The sequence below is a fragment of the Tenrec ecaudatus genome, chromosome 2 (assembly GCF_050624435.1).
Source record: "Tenrec ecaudatus isolate mTenEca1 chromosome 2, mTenEca1.hap1, whole genome shotgun sequence".
Classification (NCBI taxonomy): Eukaryota; Metazoa; Chordata; class Mammalia; order Afrosoricida; family Tenrecidae; genus Tenrec; species Tenrec ecaudatus.
In genome coordinates this window covers 42,552,718-42,573,719 of record NC_134531.1, presented here as the reverse complement: position 1 = coordinate 42,573,719, position 21,002 = coordinate 42,552,718, and the positions used below count along the sequence as shown (strand labels likewise).

At 42.2% G+C, this 21,002-nt stretch overlaps 1 protein-coding gene across 1 annotated transcript in view; it reads left to right on the top strand.

Moving 5' to 3' along the window:
- The window catches only part of CCL28 (C-C motif chemokine ligand 28), a 34,779-nt gene extending 30,481 nt beyond the window's left edge, over positions 1–4,298 (top strand). The window contains exon 3 of the mRNA XM_075542648.1: positions 4,115–4,298. Within this exon, the coding sequence (XP_075398763.1) occupies positions 4,115–4,298 (184 nt within the window). The remainder of the gene's footprint in view (positions 1–4,114) is intronic.
- Positions 4,299–21,002: the final 16,704 nt, after the last annotated feature.

The following is a 21,002-nucleotide window of genomic DNA, read 5'->3' as shown; positions in this document are numbered from 1 at the left end:
ATACAGAATCACAACTGATTATTATACAGTAACTCACTAGGTTTCTTATTTGTTTCCTTCTGCTGAAAAACAGGCCCCTTGTTTCACACGGCATGAATGGTCCTTGTCGTTTCCGATGCATGACAGCACTTTCCTTGTTTGAACCTCTCTGCAGTAACTTCATTAAAGAGCATCTGGTTGCTTCGATGATGAAATACAATGCAAAGTTGTTTATCCTGGGCACAGGCCGGAGATGCCTTGAATGGCATAGATTTTATCCATTGGGAGGAAAATATGGGGTTGTTCAATTAAATCATGTGGGAAACGAGAGTGTTTTTTCAAAAGTGGTTGTGAAGGGCTGTTGTGTTTAATGGGACAGAGTTCATGGACCCATCAGAATTGGAGTCTCTTGGACAGGATCACCCCTCTGCGGCTATCAGGTTGTCTCGAGCTACCTGTGTGTGCAGAAGGCGTCTAGTGGTCAGTCTAACGGTTTCTTAGGAGCCAGCACTCTTCCCCATAACCTTGTCAGGAGGATCTAAGAGATGACGAGACAAGGGCCTGGTGCGGAGCCCTGATAGAGTGGTGCAGGGGTGACTCGCAAGGCATATGGGGCTCTTTCACTATGTACATGGCTCTGAAGTAAAATTGAAAATGAAAATAACACTATCATAGTTTCATTTATAAAAAAATTAAGGGATATTTTTCAAGTAATAGGGATTTTATTTCTTTGTACAGAAATATATTTATGGCCCTCCAATGATTTTTTAATTGTTTTGAGGGACAGGATTGACTTTTCTGTCTCAAAAGCTGGCCAACCCCTATTGGAGTAGATTACACATTGGGCTGCGAACGGCACGCCCTGTAGTTCAAAACCACCAGCAGCTCCATGGAAGAAAGATGAGGCTTTCTACTCCCATAGAGATTTATCATCTCAGAAACCCACGGGGGAAATTCTACTTCGTCCGATAAGGTTGCTATGTGTTGGAATTGAATTGATGACAGCGAGGGCCTGATGGGGAGTTAAACCCCAGGCTATCTATTGTGGCAAGAAATTCTTCTAATCAACAGCAACTGGTAATGCTGCTCTATGATCCTGCCTTCCCAAATGAAAATGAAAACCAATTAGAAAATGTGCTATGTTATTGCTAGGTGCCATTAAGTCTGTCCTGCTCCATAGTGACGCTGTCGTGGACTTGTCCCACCCTCACAATTATTGTTATGACTGAGCCCCTTGGCCGGAGTCCTGGTGGCATAGTAGTTAAGTGCTGGGCTGCTTAACAATGAGGTCAGCAGTTTTAAGCCACCAGTTCCTTTGCGGGAGAAAGATGGAGCTTTCTACTCCGTAAAGAGTTACCGTCTCAACCCTGCCCTATCGAGTCAGAATCGACTCAGGGGCAGTGTGTTTGGGTTTGGGGTGTTGAGCCCCTTGTTGCAGCACTACATCAATTCATCTAACAGAGGATCTTCCACTTTTACTCGGACTCTTTACCAAACACGAAGTCCTTCTCCAGGGACTTCTCCCTCCTGGTGTTATGTTCAAAGTACATGAGACAAAGACTCTCCCTTCTTGCTTCTAAGGAGCATTCTGGCTGTACCTTCTCCAAGACAGATTTGCTTGTCAATATTTTTCACCAAAATCGCAGGACAAAGACCTTTTCCTATTCCTCATTCGTTGTCCAAATTCACACGAAAATGAGGCATATGAAAAGGCTATGGATTCTGTGAAGCATATTTAACGTGACACCCTTCCTCTTCCAGGCACTTTAAAAAGGTCTTGTGCAGCAGAATGGCTCAGTTCAATATGTCGTTTGATTCCTTGACCATTGCTTCCATGAGCATTGATTGGAGATCCAATCCTTGACAACTTCAATCTTTTCTCCATTTACCATCATGTTTTCTATTGGTCCAGTTTTGAGGATTTATTTTTCCTTACATTGAGGTATAATCCATAGTAAAGCCTCTGTAGTCTTTGATCTTCATCAGTAAGTAAGATATGGTAGAGATCTTAGTGTTAGGAGAATGTCTTTCAAATGGAATGATTTAATTGTTTTGTTGAAAATTAAACTATCCTTATTTTGAACCATTGTCTCTTTATATCTACATTTATGGGACTTCTATAACTATTTATGGAACTTCTACAGTGAAAAAAGCCTTTTCAAGACACTTTCAAGGGCTCAAGTGGAAGGCAAATGTTTTGAGAATGATGACGGCAACAAATGTACATATGCGCTTGACACAATTGATGGATGTATGGATAGTGATAAGAATTGTATGAGCCCACAATAAAATGATTTTTAAAAAAGATATTCCTCATTTTAGGAGCATAATTCCAGTAGAAAGGATGAGCCAAGTACTCAAAAGACAGAATAAGCTAAGTGTTAAGAGAGGTAGCCAGCACTTTAGGTCCCTACTTAAATCTTACCTCAGTACAGGAAGGGTTTGTTCTAATAATATGGTAATGTATGATACTCACCTCCCTGACATGATTGCTGACGATGAGTGCATAAGCAAATATGGTGAAGAAAGCTAATGGTGCTTGGCTATTAAAAGATATAGTGTCTGGGTTCTTAAAGCTTATAGTTGAACAAGCAGCCATCTAACAGGGAAACTACAAAGCCCATATGGAAGAAGCACACCAGCCCATGTGATTCATGAGGTGTCGACGAGACGAGGTATTAGAAGTTCAAAAACAAGCAATGAAATCAATGTGAAGGGGTGAGGATTTTGTGGAGACCCAAAATCCACCTGTAAAATTATTGGACAGTCCCTCTCAGAAGGGCCACAGGGAAGGCTGATAAATCCAGGGTGCAGTATAGACTGATGAACCACATAAATATCCTCTAGTTCTTTAGCTAAGAAAGGGTATGAGAAGGGGGTGGGGGGAGAGAGGGAGGAATAGGGAGCTTATGGCATTGATGACCGTATAACCCCACTTGATGGGATCAAACAACAGAATTATATTTGAATAGATATATTGGATTTTGTAAGATATGGCAAAAAACGATTATAGGGAATAAAAAAAAATAATAAGGTTCCTGGGTGGTAGGGTGCAGCGGGGAGGGGGAATAAAAGGGACCTGATATCAAGGAGTTCAAGAAGAAAAAAAATGGTTTGAAAATGATTGTGGTAGCAATTTTACATTACTGCTTGACGTGATTGAACTATGGAATGTTATGATATCTGTAAGAGCTCTCAATAAGATGATTATAAAAATGAAGAGGTAACCAGCAACATTAAGACTCAATGGAGACAAGAGGGTATTTAGCTGAGAGTCTGGAAAAACTATGTAAAGGAGGATATATTTAACATGGTAGTAAGGATTCACTTTATTTTGTTGACTGGAACTTGGGGTCAGGGAAGAGAATTATTTTCACTTGATTCTTCTTCTCCCTCCTCTTCCTCCTCCTCCTCCCCTTTCTTCTTTTTTTCCCATCTCCCCACCCCCAAATGTTATTTTTATTATTAACACACATCATTCCATAGTTTAAACACATCGGGCATAATTGTACAATTGCTACCACAATCAGTTTCCAAACATTCTTTTTCTATATGGACTCTGACATTGCCTCCCCTTCACCACCCCTCCACCTCTGAACCCCCTACCCTCCCCCCCCTCCAACCCTTATTCTACTTGCAGTCTCTATAAGTTAATCAATCCTGGGTTTCATATATAAAAAAAAACATATATCACAACTTCAAGAGGGTGACCTCCAGTGACATGACTCCTCTGAGATACTTCCTAATATGGACAAGCAAAGCCAAAGAGCACAATACAAGCCAAAGGTGCAGACTCTGTCTTGTTTCTTCCTCCTCCTGTTTCTTTTTGTCTTCCTCCCCTGGCTCCAGCTTTCTCTTTCCTCCTCCTCCTCCTCCTCTTCCTCCTCCTCCTCCTCCTCCTCCTCCTCCTCCTCTTTTCCTTTTCATATTCCTGCCCCTTCTCCTCCTTTTTGTTGATGTCTAAGGAACTTCAGGCAGCAAGGCATGTTAGGTCAAATTTAACCATATGGCGCTCGGCTTTAGGAATCAGTCTCTAAGAACACACTTGAGTAAGTGGAGACTGCCTGTATAAGTCGTTCGGATTTTTTTGCATTTGGGTCTTCTCTCGGTAATGTTTTCTTCCCTCTTTTGTCAGTCTTCGTGTCAGGCGCAGAAGAATCTGTGTCAGCCCACACAGTCATACTGTTAAGCATTGGATGCAAGCACAAGCAACCAAGAGAAATTCTAAAGGCAACATTTGCCTTAAGAAGAGTCACCACAGCAAGAAGACCAGGAAACAGGAGAAACACGAAGCACATGGCCATAGGATGCCTTATTAGATTAGTCTGCAGAGGTGGTTCCTGAAGTAAACATAGGATGGGTGACTATATACTTTCCATTTGCAATGCTACTTGCTGCAATCCAACAGGGTGAAGCAAAATGCTGTTTTCTTTTCAAAGAACAGTGCTATAGTAGACCCATATAACTAATAATAGATACAACTTGAAACAAAATGGAAAAATAATCTTTAGATCGTATTTTTAAATATAATATACTGATATAATTTCTTCAGCATTTTCTTATGAATTCCCCTCACGAACTACAAAGAAGTTGAAAAAATGGTACAATGAGTACCTATATAACTTCTCTAGATTAATCATTATTAAGACTTTGCCACATTATTTTCTCAATCATTTGAAAATAGGTTGCAGGTTCCGTGACACTCCACCTATAAGTTCTTTTTAGTTGTGCTATAAGTTGCCATCCCCCAAGAACTAGGACCTTGTCCTAAATATTTATTTTACAAATAAAAACTAACAATTTTATCAAATAAACATGGAAGCCATATTAAAATTTCCCCAGCTGTTCCCAGAGCACTTTAGATTTGATGTTGCTTTTGTTGTTGTTTTTAACCAAGCCAGGAACCAATCAACCTGTATAATTTCATTTTACTGCTGTATCTTTTTAGTATCTTTTAAACTACTAATGTCTCTGTCTCTGTTGCTCTCTTTTTTTTTTCTTTCTTTTCACAACACAGACCTTCTTAAAGGAGCCTAGGCTGAAACCTTATGAGCTTGTCTGATTGTTTCTTCAGATTCAGATTTAACAGTTTTGGAAAGAATGCCTCCTACATAAATTTGTGTTCTTATTGCATCGCATTTGGATGCTATCATTTATTTTGTAGAAAGAGACAGGTAAGCGGAATATCACTTTAAAATGCGTTGGAGTCTATTGCAGCATCCTTGTTTGTGGCAGAACATGCAGAAAAACAGGCCCGGCTCAGGGCCATCGCAACAAGCACTGCTTTGTGTGAGTCCACTGTTGCAGCTACTGAGTCAACCCATCTCATCAAGGGTTGTCTTCTTTTTCTCTGACCCGCAGCTTTACCAAGCATGATGCCTTTCACCAAGAACCGGCTCCTCCTGATTACATGTCCAAGGTTCATGAGCTGAAATCTGACCGTTCTATCTCTTAAACAGCATCCTGGTTGTACTTCTTCCAAGATAGATTTGCTCATTCTTCATGCAGTGCCTGGTCTCCTTATTCATTGTCAAGCTTTCAGATACACAGAAGGCGATTAAAAATACTTTGGTTAGATGCATGTTAGTCCTCAAAGTGACATCACTGTTCTTTAACACTTTGTTGTTGTATTTTTATTCCTGATTTTAAATATTTTAAATGCTGAAATGGTACTTGGTGGCTAAATTAGATTAAATTGGCTTTAACATGAAAATTAGTTTCATCCTTTAAAAGAATTTTTATTGTAAATTAGGTGAGAGTTCACAGATTAGATCATCTTTTTGTGTGTGTGCACGCAGCACATTTGCCCAGTGAGGTACATCATTTGATTTTTTGGATGGCTGCTTCCATGGGTGTTGATTGTGAATCTAAGTAAAATGAAATTCTTGGCAACTTCAAACTCTATCATCCATTTATCATGATGTTACCGATTGGTTCAGTTTTGAGGATTTTTTGTTTTGTTTACATTACATTGAGTTGTAACCCATCTTTGATCTTGAGTCCACCTCTGATCTTCCTCAGTAAGTGCTTTAAGCCCGTCTCACTTCCAGCAAGCAAGATTGTGTCACCTGTGTATTGCAGGTTGTTAATGGGCTTTCTTCCGTTCCTGATGCCAAATTCTCCTTCATAGAGTCTAGCTTCTCAGATTGTCTGCTCAGTGTTCAGATGGAATAAGTACGGTGAAAAGGTACTGACAGCCCAGGCACACACCTGTCCTGATTTTAAGCCAGGCAGTATACCCTTACTCTGTTCAGATGGCTGCCTCTTGATCAGATTGCACATGGACACAATTGAGTATTTTGGAATTGCCATTCTTCTCAATATTATTCACAGTTTGTTATGATTCACACAATCAAACGACTGTATAGTCAGCTAAATTCAAGTAAGCATAGTCTTATATTTAGTGGCACATTCTCCGACCCATCTTACATGAATAATGATATTCCTCATTTCGTGACCTCTTCTGAATCCATACAGCCTGAATTTCTTGCAGCTCTCTGTTGATGTACTGCTGCAACCATTGTTTCATTGTTTTCAACTTCCATTGTATAGTATTGACATTGCTTGATGATTTCTACATCCTTTTGGGTTGCCTTTCTTTAAAATGGACACAAATATGGATCTCTTTTAGTCAGTTGACCAGATAGCCTTCTTCCATATTTCTTGAAATAGACTAGTGAATGCTTCCAATACCGCGTTAGCTTGTGGGCATGTTTCAGTTGGGATTCCATCAGTTCCTGAAGCCTTGTTTTTCGCTGATTCCCTCAGTGCAGCTTGGACTTTTTCCTTTAGTACCGCTGGTTCTTGATCATGTGCAATCTTCTGAAATGGTCCAATGTTATCCAGTTCTTTTTGATGTAGTGACTCTTCATATTCCCTCCATCATCTTTTGGTGCTTCACACGTAATTCACTATTTTGCCCTTAGAAATCTTCAGTATTGAGACTCGGGGTTTAAATGTTTCTTCACTTCTTTCAGCTTGAGGAATGCTAAACATCGGCTTTCTTTTTGGCTTTCTAACCCCAGCCTTTGGCACATTGTGTTAGAGCACCTTTCCTTGTCTTTTCAAGCTGACCTTGACCTCTGACTTTTCCTTCCCAGCTTTTCACCATTCTTTCACTTGCATCAGCTATTCTATGTTCAGAGCAAGTTTCGGGGCTCTTCGGTTGTCCACTTTGGTCTTTCTTTTTAGTGACCTTTCAGCTTTCTTCATGTATGATGTTCGTGGTGCCACCCAGAGTTTGTCAGGTCTTCTCTCATTATTGTTCCACGAGTTAAATGTATCCTTGATATACTCCCAAATTTCAGATAGGGTATACTCAACATTGTATTTTGGTTCGTGTTAGTGGACATGTTTTAATTTTCTTCAACTTCAACTTACACACGAGCAATTGACTGTTCCACTGTCTGCCCTTGGCTTGGTTTTGATTGTTAATATTGCCCTTCTCCATCACCTCTCCCCATAGATGGAGTCAATGTGTTTATTCTATCTGGCCAGGCCTGTGTTGTTGAAAAACTACTTGCAATGAAGAAGTTGTTGGTCTTGCAAAATCCTATCGTGTGACCTCCAGCTTCGTTTCTATCACCAAGGCCATATGTCCAACTAAAGGATTTACAATATATTTGAGGACACAGTGACAAAATATATGTAACGCAAAATTTTCCATTTTAACTATTTTTATTTAAATCACAACTCAGTGACATTAATTACATTTATGATACATGCAACATCACACTGATACTTCCAAAATTTTGTCACCACTCCTAAGAGAAACCCAGTGTCCATTAAACTAACTCTGTTCCCTCCTCTGTCCAGTTTCTGATAACCACGTATGGCCTTTGTGTCTATGCATTTGCTTATTCTAGATATTTCATTTAAATGAATCCTACAATACTTGTTATTTGGTGTTTGAGGTAGTTCACTTAGGATAATGTTTTCAAGTTTCATGCACATTGCAATATGTTTCAGAACTTTGTTTCTCTTTATGACTGAATAATATTCCATTGTATATACAGACCATATTTTGTTTCTCCATTTGTCTATTGATGGACACTGATGTTTTTTCCACCCTTTGGATAATGTAAGTTGTGCTTTAATAAACATTGATATGCAAGCATTTGTTGTGAGTCCCTTCTTTAGAGTTTTCTGGATGCATACTTAGGAATGTAACTGCTGTTTAACTTTTTTCGAAACTGTCAAACAACATTTTTTAGCTCTTAATGTACTTTAATCATACATTTAAATTTATTCCATTGTTCGGGCTCCTCTTTAGGCCTCCTTTTGTTCACAGAGACTTAGATGTGTGTAGCAATAGTACAATTCTCCTAAAAAACCATCAGCAGGCAGGAACCCAGAGTCTGTTCTCAGTTGTCAGACGGTCTAAAGTCTTTCTGTTCTGCAGTTCCAATCAGAGGTGTTGCCAGAGGGCTTGGAGGCGATATTGAGGTGCTATTGAAATCGATGTGGGTTAAAATATCACCACACGATTCCAACTGAGCAGGTAGTCTACTTGTTGCCATTATCAATCATGCAATATTTCTGCTTTACAATTGAGGGAACTTATGGCTTTTAGAAATGAAATGGCTTGCCTAAGGTCACACAGTAAGTAGCAGAGACAAGTCTTGTACCCAGAATGCCTTAGTCATCCCAGTTCTTATATCAGCCACAGAAATGCAGCTGAAGTGTGGACATGTAGGTGCAGTAGAAAGAGAGACAATCCGAAAAAGATCTCTACGTTTGACATTTCACAAAGGGTTAGGTGATGTACGTGACATTTTAACTCAGAAGTCTAAAACCAAAACATACTACTACTGGCATTGTGTGCACCAATGCTTTCAGTAACAATCTTCTTCAATTAAAATATGTTCTAATCTGATTTTATTGAATTTCACACACTTTGACAAGCGATGAAACTGCTCAACATTTTATAGTCTTTGAGTAGAAAAAATCTTCCTCATGCAGGTCTTCTTTTCAACTTAAGGACATATTTGACTCCCCCCAAAACAAACAAACAAACAAACAAAAAACAACATCTAAGCATTCTTCCACTGAACAAATCTGAAAGGTTTTTAATTAATTAATTGAGATAACCAACATCAATGAAGAGTTAAGATTTTAAAAAAATCATTTTATAGGGGGCTCGCACAATTCTTAGCACAATCCACACATCCATCCATTGTGTCAAGCACATACGTACATCTGTTGCCATCATCATTCTCAAAACATTTGCCTTCTACTTGAGTCCTTACTATCAGCTGCTCATTTCCCCCTTCCCTCCCCACTCCCCCCTACCTCATGAACCCTTCATAATTCATCAATTATTATTTTTCATATGTTATGTCTCCCCCCACCCTCTTCTCTGTTGTCCACCCCCCAGGGAGGAGGCTATACATAGATTCTTGTAATCGGTTCCCCCTTTCTACCCCACATTCCCTCCACCCTCCAGGCATCGCCACTCTCACCACTGGTCCTGAAAGAGTCATCTGTCCTGGATTCCTTATGTTTCCAGTTGCTATCTGTACCAATGTACATCATCTGTTCTAGCCAGATTTGTAAGGTAGAATTGGGATCATGATAGTGTGGGGAGGAAGCATTTAAGAACTAGAGGAAAGTTATATGTTTCATCGTTGCTACCCTGAACCCTGACTGGCTCATCTCCTCCCCACAACACCTCAGTAAGGGTGTGCAGTTGGAAGACTTAAGATTTTTAAAGAGCCCAATTAATGTCTGTTTTGATTAAAGATTCTGTATAAGAGTTCTGATCAAAGTGAGGGACATGCAGAACACAATTAAAAATTGTAATAAATGGAATAACAATTTTCTGGAGCCACCAACATTGGATTAATCCCTGAAACCATCCTCCTGAAATATTTTTTAGGCTAAAACTAACAATATCCTCAGAAACCTTCTTCAAGTTAAATAACTGTCGTTGCTGTTAGGTGTTATCAGGTTGGTTCTGGCTCAGAGGGGCCTTAGGTATAATAGAACAATAGAATGCTTCCTGGTCTCTCACCATCCTCCTAATCATTGTTATGCCTGAGGCCAGAATTCACACTAATAATGAAAGTCTTCCTTAAGTATTATGTCCTTTTAAAGTCTATATGGGATCAAATTGACAACAGAAACTGGAAAAACAAATAGGAAATGTAGGTGGTGAGTTTATGTTCATGGAGGAGGGCCAGTCAGAACACAGTGTAAGAATGATTGCACAACTTGATGCATGTAGGAAATATTGTTGAAATGTACAGGTAGAAATTATTGAATTGTATGTTCTCAACAAAAATATGTATATTTAATGTAACTATAATTAAAAAGAGGGACTCATGAGGGAAAGGGGAGCGGGGAGGGAGGGGAATAAACAAGAACCTGATGCCAGGGTCTTAAGTGGAGAGTAAATGTTTTGAGAATGATGAGGGCAATGAATGTGCAAATGTGCTTTACACAATTGATGTATGTATGGATTGTGATAAGAGTTATATGAGCCCCTAATCAAATGATTTTAAAAAATTAAAAAGAGCGAGAAAGACTGAGTTACTACTCCTGTAAACAGGTACAAGCTCAGGAGTCCACAGGTGAGCGCTGCGAGTCAGCACGGACTCCATCGCAGTGAGACTTCATTAAAAAATGAAGATGAAAGACGTCAGAGTCCTGGCTTTACTTTGAGATTTGAGGGAAATCAGCAAAATATTTTCTGAAGAATATTTCATAATCTGGAAAGTTATACCCAAAATTAGTGTGTTTTTTCTCTTAATATTGTTAATTAAAGCATTTTAAAATGGTCTGTACTCTTCTGAATTAACACCCTGAATTTTTTTTCTGTTTTCCCTATCCTTCCAAAACAACTCACAATCCTACACAATTTTTGTGTAGCTATAACCCCAGTAGATTTATCTGTTATCTTTTAATACCTGATTTTATTGTAGTACAAATAATTGAAACTTTGTCTAATGACTTTGTGCTTGAGAGAGCAGCATTTTGGAGAAATCTTGCAGTTAGTTACTACATGTTTTGCTTCACAAAACATCACTAATCATCCAGCCTCTGCAGCAGTCTTTGTTAGACCCACCAAATAACCTTTGCTTCCCGCCTGGCCCCTATGGTCTGGGTTAAAAGGTGGGGAAGATACTGATCTTGAATATAGGACTCAGCCAGATGTGATTGTGTTCATTGTGATCGCTCTTCTGATGGACATAAACTGAGTCAGCTGAGAACCAGGAAGTGGGTGTGAAACTGAACGCCCACAGGAGAAGAGCCAGGAGTCGAAACCAACCGACCTCTGGATGCTGAGATCCCTATGTAGCGAACCTCCTTGGCCCAGGAAACAGCTATGACACTAGAGAAGTGGCAAAGCAGCATTAGCAGTAGAAGCCGGAGTCACAGCATAAGAGTGTGGGGGAAGCCAGCCCCTCACACGGTCACGGTTCATTAAGCACAATTGTACTGTTAATATATATATATATAAAGATTATAGGAAAGTCATAGAGAATAATAGAGATAAGAGACTCAAATGAACATGTCCAACACATTTCATGGTAGCATGCTCACCTCCTGGACGGCCATAATCTCAACAGCCAGGCCCGCACACAGCGTGGGCAGAGAGGGCAGGAGAGAGAGCTTTATTACTAACCAAGGCTTATATATCTTGTGGGGGTATGAAAGCCCCCTGATTATAGGTAAAGACATACGTCACAAGAAGGGGTTGCACTATAGGTAATACAGCTACAAGAGGGGGACACATGCAATAGGAAGGGGCAATAGAAAGGGGACGGATGGGGGTACACATGTGACAAGAAGGGCGGATCCTAGATTCAGGATGGCGGCCTAAATTTGGATGTCACTGAGCAGGTTTGACCACTTCTCTGGCTCGGCTCTTCCTGGAAACAATTACGATTCTTATCAATAGGGTGTGAGCCCCACCTACAGTGGATCAGACCATAGTCTGACGATTGAATGCCTCTAAGCATCTGACCTACCATGTGCTGGCAAACAGCCTCTAAGGTTTGGCATAACTTTGGGGAAGACAAAGCTGGGGAAAAGTCTTTTTATATCCTACAACAGAGTATTAACTTCCAGCCCACATAGCAGGTAAAGCTGAGTGCTTTGGGGCAGGAGATTGACTTTTGGAGTGGGGTACCTCCACTTACGTGTGGGAGTTGTTTGCTGACTCACAGAGCTGGAGTTGAGTGTCTTTGAGTTCAGACTTCTAATAGAGTGATGTGCCCTTTGAGCATTTAAGGTTGGTAGGTGCCTAGGAGTCTGTTTTGATTCATAGCGACCCTATTACAATGGAGCAAAACACTGCCTGGTCCAGTGTCCATCTCACAATTGTTCTTATGTTTGAGCTCATTGACGGCAACACTATGTCAATTTATCTTGTCCAGATCTCTCTCTCTCTCTCTCTCTCTTTCTTTTTTTGCTGCCTCACTATTTTACCAAACATAATATCCTTCTCCTGGGCTCTCCTGAAAACCTGCCCGAAGTACATGAGATGAAGTCTCACCATCTTTGCCTCTAAGGAGCATTCTGGCCTCACTTCTTCAAAGACAGGTTGCTTTGTTCTTTTGGCAGTCCATGGTGCTTTAAATATTCTTCACCAGCACCCTAACTCAAATGAATCGATTCTTTGTCTTCTTGGTTCAATGTCCAACGTCCACATGCATATGAGGTGATTGAAAATACCACAGCTTGAATCAAGCTCACCGCAGTCCTCAAACTAACAACCTTGCTTTACAACACTTGAAAGAGGTCTTGAGCAAACACGCTTACCAAGGGCATGTGTCCTTCCATGTGCATTGATTGTGGATCTACGCAAGGTGAAATCTTTGATCATTTCCATCTTCTCTCTACTTAACCATGATGTCACCTACTGGCTCAGGGTGAAGATTTGGGTTATGTTTGCCTTGGGTTGTCATCCATATTAAAGGTTGCAATCCTTGATCTTCCTCCGCAGTGCTTCAAGTCTTCCTCACTTTCAGCAAGCTAGCTTGTGTCATCTGTGTATTGCAAGTTGCTAACATGCCTTCCTCCAATCCTGCTGCTAAACTCTTGTTCATAAAATCCAGCTCCTCTGATCGTTTGCTCATCACACAGATTGAATACATCGGGTGAGAGGATGAAATCATGATGCAGACCTTACTGGATTTTAAACCAGGCCTTTATTAGCAGCCTCCCAAAAAGCTTTGTAACATTGCCTAAAGAAGGCAGAGGCCAGGCCGGGGAGCTAAAGGGCAGAAAGAAGTTTGTCTGAAAAACAGCATAAAATAAATTTTCCTGAATAAAGAACCTATTCTAAGCACTTCTCAGGTGAATTGCACCTTGTTAATGTCCCTACTAAACTCCGTGCTAATTAGCATAGGCTGAGTTGTGTGTGGCCACTGCGTGGACCGCTGGGGAAAGGCAGGACTCATTTTAAAGTTGCAATTTTATTAAAATAATATAAAATACAGTAGGATTTATTTATTTTTTACGTTATGATAAAAGGCAGCATCTTCCCACTCTCCTTATTTCCAGACCTACTTCCCTGTGGCAACCTTTAAAACGCTGTCTTAGTTTTAGTTCTTCTTGTTGGTGCCTTCAAAATGCCAAATAGAATACACTAAGTACTGATTATCAATTTTAGATAATGCCTATTGCCTCCTGACTGCTCCTGGTTTGCTTACCTTCTCCCTTCTTCTCTGGTCATTTTAAAAGCTCTATTATTGTCATTTTTACTTCTCTTTGTAACTTCAAGTAATAGATTTATCTTCTGTTAGTCTAGAAACTCTCGTATTTCCACCTGGAATCTTCAGTGCGATACTCTGCGTGTATAGAATCTTCGTGTAAGATATACACAGTAACTTATCTTCCTTCTAGGCTGGGCTTTCTAGAGAAGCAAAATCTCACATGACGCCTGTATGCATCTGTAAGGAGGGGCAACTCCTCTCTATTATTCCTCCAACTGCTGGGCTCCTTCCCAGATTCCCTCATGGAGTGGACCACACTCTGTTGGATCAGATCATGCAAGAACCCTGGCCTAGTCATGCTGACAGAAAACCTAACAATTCCACGCTCAAGGGAAAAAAAGACTCCGCACACGATTGAAGAGGTTTAGACAGTTTACTTCTTTCCTTGGAACATGTCACGCAGGCTGTTTGTGTCTCTTGCTGTTTTTCTCTGTCAGTCAGCTGATCATTCACTGGAGGTATCAGGCCTTCTAATAATTGAACAGATATTTTCATTTGTGGATTTCAAGTTGTTCTACAATTTTTAAGTATTAGAGTTATTATTAACAGTATTGCTGGGGAGAGTTATACCTCTCAATTGCTCTGTACAATGGCTGCCTCCAGATACTTAAAGTTTGACAATGGACTTTCTATCAGGATGTTGTTGGTAGGTACCATAGAGTCAGATCTGACCCACAGAGACCCCACCCACAACAGAAGGAAACGCCGCCCGATCCTGCGCCCTCTTCCCAATTGTCCCTGTGTTTAAGCCCGAGGTTGCAGCCACTGTGTCAATCCATCCTGCTGAGTCTTCCTCTGTTTCAGTCCTACTTTACCAAACATGATGTCCTTCTCCAGGAACTGGTCTCTTCTCAGAATAGGTTTCAAAGACTGTAAGGCGAAGGCTTGCCAGGCCATAGTTTTTCATTTTGTCCAATGAGTGCTTTGGTGTTCTGTCCATCTTGTAATGGCAAAATAACTGTTCTATTAACTCCTTTTGATGAAAAGACTACTGTAGCTATTGCAACCTCTATAACAATCCAAGTTACCTAGCATGCTGTCCTTCTCCGAGCACTGGCCCTTCCTGATCACATGTCCGAAGGACATGGAGTGAAGCCTTGACTTCATCACTTCTAAAGGCCTCTCGGCTGAATTTCTTTCAATACAGGTTGGTTTCTGTCTTCTGGCAATCTATGGCATCTTCTTTGCCAACACCCTAATTCAAATGCATCAATCCTTCTTTGATCTTCCCTGAACGTGCAATTTTTGTACACATATAAGACAATGAAAATCCCCTAGTTTGAATCAGGTATACCTTAATCCGCTTAAGTGATATCTTGGGCTTTTGAGATTTTAAAGGCCTTTGAGAACAGGTTTGTCAAATGCAGTGCATCACTGATCTCAAAGCTACGCTCTCAGGGGCATTGATTGTCAATCTAAGGAATGTGAAACCCTTGCCAACTTCATTGTTTTTCTCTGTTCTTGGCTTTTATGACCACAGCCACTCCTCAGGGAAGCAGAATGCAGAGCATTCTCTTTGTGGACTGTTTTATTCTAATGGATCTTGGCATCTCTGGAGAGTATGGTGCTGTTGCTTCAGGCCCAGAAGCCCATTCCTTCAAGATATTTGGTTATGTCTAAGAAATCTTGATAATTTTCCCCCCCTCATATTCTCTACCACATGGACATATTTGCAGCTAAGGTAAATTGCCATATACAGATATCCAGTCAGATATATACATGTGGGCATTCTCCCACTCTCCCTCCCATACCCATTTAGCTTGTGTGCCTATCCATGCATATCTTCATGGAGCATCATTATTGCAGGATTGTGTGTACAGCGATGTTTCCTTCTATTGCGTCTAACTCTTGCATACCTCCCAATGTCTTCCCCTATCTTCTTAATTTTTTTAACCAATCTTCCTCTTATTGTATATTGCCTTCCCTGTCTGTCTACCCCTGGTAACCATCAAAGCATAATTCTTTTAGTGCAAAAATCTTTCTTGACTTTTTACAATAGTGGTCTTATATGATATTTATCCTACAGTGGTTGACTAATTTCACTTAGCAAAATTCTTTCCAGGTTCATCCATGTCATGAAATGTTTCACATATTCTCTGAGCTGATATCTTGATTACTACCCATGAGAGCATGAAGCAACAGACACATCTAAATTTTACCTGGTTTCTTGACTTATAAAATCTATAACATAATAACTGTGTGTTGTTTTAAGCCATGAAATTATGAGGTAATTTGTTATGCATTGATATCTAGTGTAATCAAGTATTCTGTCTTCTTGAAAACAAAAACAGCAACAAATTCTATAAAATATCAGATGCACACCGAAGAGTGGGGACCAGATTAACTTCTTTCAAATATACTTATATCATATATCACTGGTAGTGAGACACAAAGATATAAGTGACAAAGAGTTTAACCTCTAGCACAAATGTTTAGATAAACAAGCCACTGATATGGAGCTGATTCCCAATCAGTGCGACCCTGTGTGGGGCTTCTAGCACTGTCAATCTTTACAGGAGTGGACAGCCTCATCTTTCTCCCTGAGAGTGACTGCTAGATTTGAACTGCTTATCCACAGCACTGCCAGAGATCCTTCAGATATTCAAAGACTGGCAGAAAACTGGGTAATAAGATTCGTTCTGCAGCCAGGTGGAGTGAGGAGGCGAGAATGTTTCAGTTTAAAACATTGATACAACCTAGAGAGTTCAGAAAAGACCTGGGGAAGCAATCTTGAGATATTATCTTTTCTATCGTAATTTATATCACACTATGCCTATATTTGTAAAAACTAAACACTTGAATTAAATTTTTTAATTTTTGTTGGCATGACATCACATATCTAAACATTTAATCATTGTAAACATTCAATCAAGTAGAAGGAGTTTAAATGTTTCTGTAGGCAGATTAGTGCAGGGATAGGAATGTCCGTTAATGCATGCCCAGAGAGCCAAACATGGGAACAAAGAGTGACGCGCTGCACATGCTCAGAGGCTCAGGTTTCCCGCCGGTGGGCATGGGTGGGCGCTAAACCTGGATTGGCCCACCTGGGCCAGGTGAATTCAATTCAGCCAATGGGGTCGATCAGGTGTCGTCCACCATGCCTCCCCGTGGAATCCTTGAAAAGGCAGGAGCCTAGAGTTGAGAGAGAGAGATCTATCATAGAGTCGCAGGGAAAGAGAACATGGTCTATGTGACGTTGAGCAGTTTCCTCCAGGCTGCATGGTCGGGAGGAATCCTATAGGTGCCATGTAAACCTGAAACTTCTTCTAACTCTCATAAAGCTCACTTGGATCACAAACCAGGCTTTGGCGTGAATTCTTTCTCGCGCGGAGCTAAGGACCGAGGTACAACCCTATCTCCAGAGAGATCTAACATTAAGTGGTGCCGTGACTCGGATATATAAGGTAAAAAGCAGGATCCAAGGGCAGACCCTCCCTCCCATCCTGGTCTCACTGGTTTCGGGAACTTTCTGGACTCTTTTCCCCTCACCATCCTGGGGAGACAGTGCGTAGCTGGAAAGGAGCCAGGCTAAACTGCTCCGGCAACATCTGGGAGATGGATGGCTTCCCGAAGGGACTTATAAAGACATTCGTAATGTATCGCCGTAGCCCCATCCTTTTGGTGTTCGGGATTTTACGTCTGTCTCTCTGTGCTTGCCTTCCTGGGAGCTTGCATGTCTTCCCCAGGCTGGATTCCTGGGAGGGGGCTGGGACGCTGTGGTCTGCAGGCCATTCACAAAACGTCTTTGCATCTCAATTGCCTGTTTTGTGCTCTGGCCCCGGTGGCTGGCCCATGCTGGTTTTCCTCTAGGCCACAAGCTGCGGCCACCATTTTCCAGACCACGTGAGTTGCCGCACCCTGGCAGCGTGGTACCACCTCGTGTCCGCCATTTTGGCTATGGGTCAATGGAGCACGTGACCCTGCCAAGATAGCGCCCACCGCTCCAACCATGTGGAGGGGCGGTGCCTAGATAGCTAGCCCCTGCTCTGGTCCCGGAGCCAAATGTTTCCCCCCATTCCCTTTTAGCTTCCCTTGGGTTTTCAAACAAGATGCTTTAGTGTTCTACCAGTGTGGGTTTGTTACTTGATACCGGTTGGTTTTCCGTTGCCCAGGGCTCGGCCAAAGGCGTTCGGAAGCCAAGCCACAGTAACTGTTAACTTTCACCTTGCAGTGATGCTGCCTCCGGAACTTTCTGGGACACCTCTTAATATAGCTCCGCTGCCAGGTTGTTCCAGCCAGAAATTCCGATTCTTTAAAGGTTCCCTGAGCTGCCGAATAGATGTCCCTTCCCTTCAGAGATTTGAGAGTCTGCTCCTGCCAGCAGGCGTCTTTGAAGGCCTTGGAGTCACACCACACAGTGGCCCCCATAGCTTGTGGTCTAGAAAATGGTCGGACCAAAATGTCGCGACTGGTCTCCGAGCCCTCCTTTGGGTGGGGGCACCTGTCTAAGGCCTCAGATTCAGGACACGCCAGACATGGGCACTGAATCTGCGGTTATTTGACCTTGAGACATCAAGCTCTTACTAACCTTCATGTCATTTGTTTTCTAGATGGGACCTACCAGCTCCATACCCAGGAATTGCCCCCTCGGATGCATCCTGTTCAATTGGAAAAGGTTTTATCTGGAAAAGCTGGACAAACAGAAGCTGATTACACTTTGCACTTCTATGTGGCCACAGCATGTTTTAGAGGAAGGGGAATCGTGGCCAGTCAATGGTACACTTTCCCTTCCAACCTTGCAACAGCGAGAACATTTCTGTGGAACCATGAAGAAGTGGTGGGAGATGCCGTATGTTAGAGCATTCTTCCTTTGAGGAAGAACAAAGATCTTTATTCCCAGTGCACCCAGGACCCCCCGAGGGACCCTGGACTAGAGGGCAACTATTACCCCAACCCTGAAACAGCCCAGAATATTCTACCTGTAGTAGAAGCAGCAGGGGAATTTGGCCCCGAAGCAATTCACAAGCCTTTTACTCTAATTGAACTCAAGCAAATTAAAAGTGACTTGGGAAGTTACTCTAACAAACCCGAACAGCACATAGAACACTTCCAGCACCTCACCCGAGCCTATGATTAACCTGGAAAGATGTCATGGTCATACAAAAACAGACTATAACAGACATTGAGAAAGAGCAGGTGCTCAAAGGTGCTAGGAAGTTTGCAGAGGAGGTACATGTGATGAATGAAAAGTACCCTGTAGGGGAAACTGCTGTACCTTTAACAGACCCTGCTTGGAATCATAGTGAGCCTAAGGCCAAGTGGGCACAGGAGCATTTCATGGTGTGCATCACAAGTGGACTAAAGTCAGGTAGACAAAAGGCCATTGATTATTCCAATTTGACAGCGATTCACCAGGGACCTACTGAGTCTCCTGAAAGCTTTTGAGTGGCTAAAGGAAGCCCTAAAGAATCATACTGCTGTAGATATAGAATCCTATGAGGGGCAAGTCTTGCTGAGGGACAAGTTTCTCACACAGGCCACAAAGGACATATGCAAGAAACACCAAAAACTAGTGCAGAAGCCTGGAGGAGCTACCCTAGAGGAGATGGTTGCTTGTGCCAATACAGTTTTTTAAAATAGGGAGCAGGAAGGCGAGGCTCAAGCCTGGGAGAAGGAGGAAAGGAAGGACATTAGGCATGCTTAGGTATTAGCTGCACTCAATAGCAGACACCCATCAATGCCTCCCAGGTTACCCAGACCTTTGAACCAGATACCAAGTGCTACATTTGCCAACGACCGCATCATTGGGCTAGGAACTGCCCTAACCAGAACAAGCCTCTTCAGACACCATGTCCCCATTGCAAGCAAACTGGCCACTGGGCTGGCCTCTGTCCTAAGACCCAAAACCTGGAGGGGAGGCACCCACAGGCCAACTGGCAGCTGGTAACAGAGGAGTAGGATTAAAGGCGCCCGGTCTGGACAGCCCAGCAGCAAAAGATAACTGTTACTGGTCTGGAACCTAGGGTGAGCATCAGTGTGGCAGGAAGGTCAATGAACTTCCTTTTAAATACTGGGACCACCTCTGTCCTTATTTCCTTCCCTGGACCCCTGGCACCCTGCACCTGCTCCATCCTGGGAGTGTCAGGAAAACCTGTAATTAAACATTTTACTGAATCTCTCAGATATCTTTGGGATAACTTCTATTTTTCTCACAGCTTCCTAGTGATTCCTGAATGTCCAGATCCTCTCCTAGGCCGAAACCTACTGTCCAAGCTACACACCTGCATAGTCATCGGGCCTCATCCTCGTCCCTCTACAGCTTTCCAGTTGTTCCTCACAGTGGAGTAGCCTCAGATTCCCCCACAGGAACCGTGGGAACAGACAAATACTCCTGTGAGCCACTGGACAGTCTCCGGATAATATTTAATTGCCACCCTAGGACAGATGAGGGCTACACAGATGATTCTACCCCAGACCCCTCACAGCCTTTAGGCCAGTGAATACCTTTCCTCCGTTCCTGTGTTTACAGTGACTAAACTCTCATGCCTGTTAGTCCCAAGATTTCTATTAATTTCCCATGACACTAACCTAACTTCAAGGGCACTGCCACCTTACAGTCTTACCCATGTCTCACTTAAACTGTTCACCTGTTTTCTGGTTTTTTCCACTTCTCAGGTTACCAAGGCCTTTAAACCAAGTGTGCCAGCTCCAGGACCACCGTCTCCTAAACCCACCTCTATCTTATCGATCCTTGGCTCTAAATGGACAACCCCTTCTAACAGAGTAGGAAGGGTATGGACCCAAAACCCCACTTCGCCCCCTTTGCTAGCAGGAAGTAGCTAGAAATGTCATCATCCAGTACCCCAAAGATTTGGGTCCATATCTCTTCAGGGAGAAATGTTAGGCAGATTAGTACAGGCATGGGAATGTCCGTTAAGACATGCCCAGAGAGCCAAACATGGGAACAAAGAGCAGTGCACTGCACATGCTCAGAGGCTCAGGTTTCCCGCTGGTGGGCATGGGTGGGCGCTAAACCTGGATTGGCCCACCTGGGCCAGGTGAATTCAGTTTAGCCAATGGGGTCGATCAGGGGTCATCCACCATGCCTCCCCCTGGAATCCTTGAAAAGGCAGGAGCCTAGAGTTGAGAGAGGGAGATGTAACATAGAGTCGCAGGGAAGGAGAACTTAGTCTATGTGATGCTGAGAAGTTTCCTCCAGGCTGCATGGTCGGGAGGAATCCTATAGGTGCCATGTAAACCTGAAACTTCTTCTAACTCTCATAACATTCACTTGGATCACAAACCAGGCTTCGGCATTAATTCTTTCTAGCGCGGAGCTAAGGACCGAGGTACAACTCTATC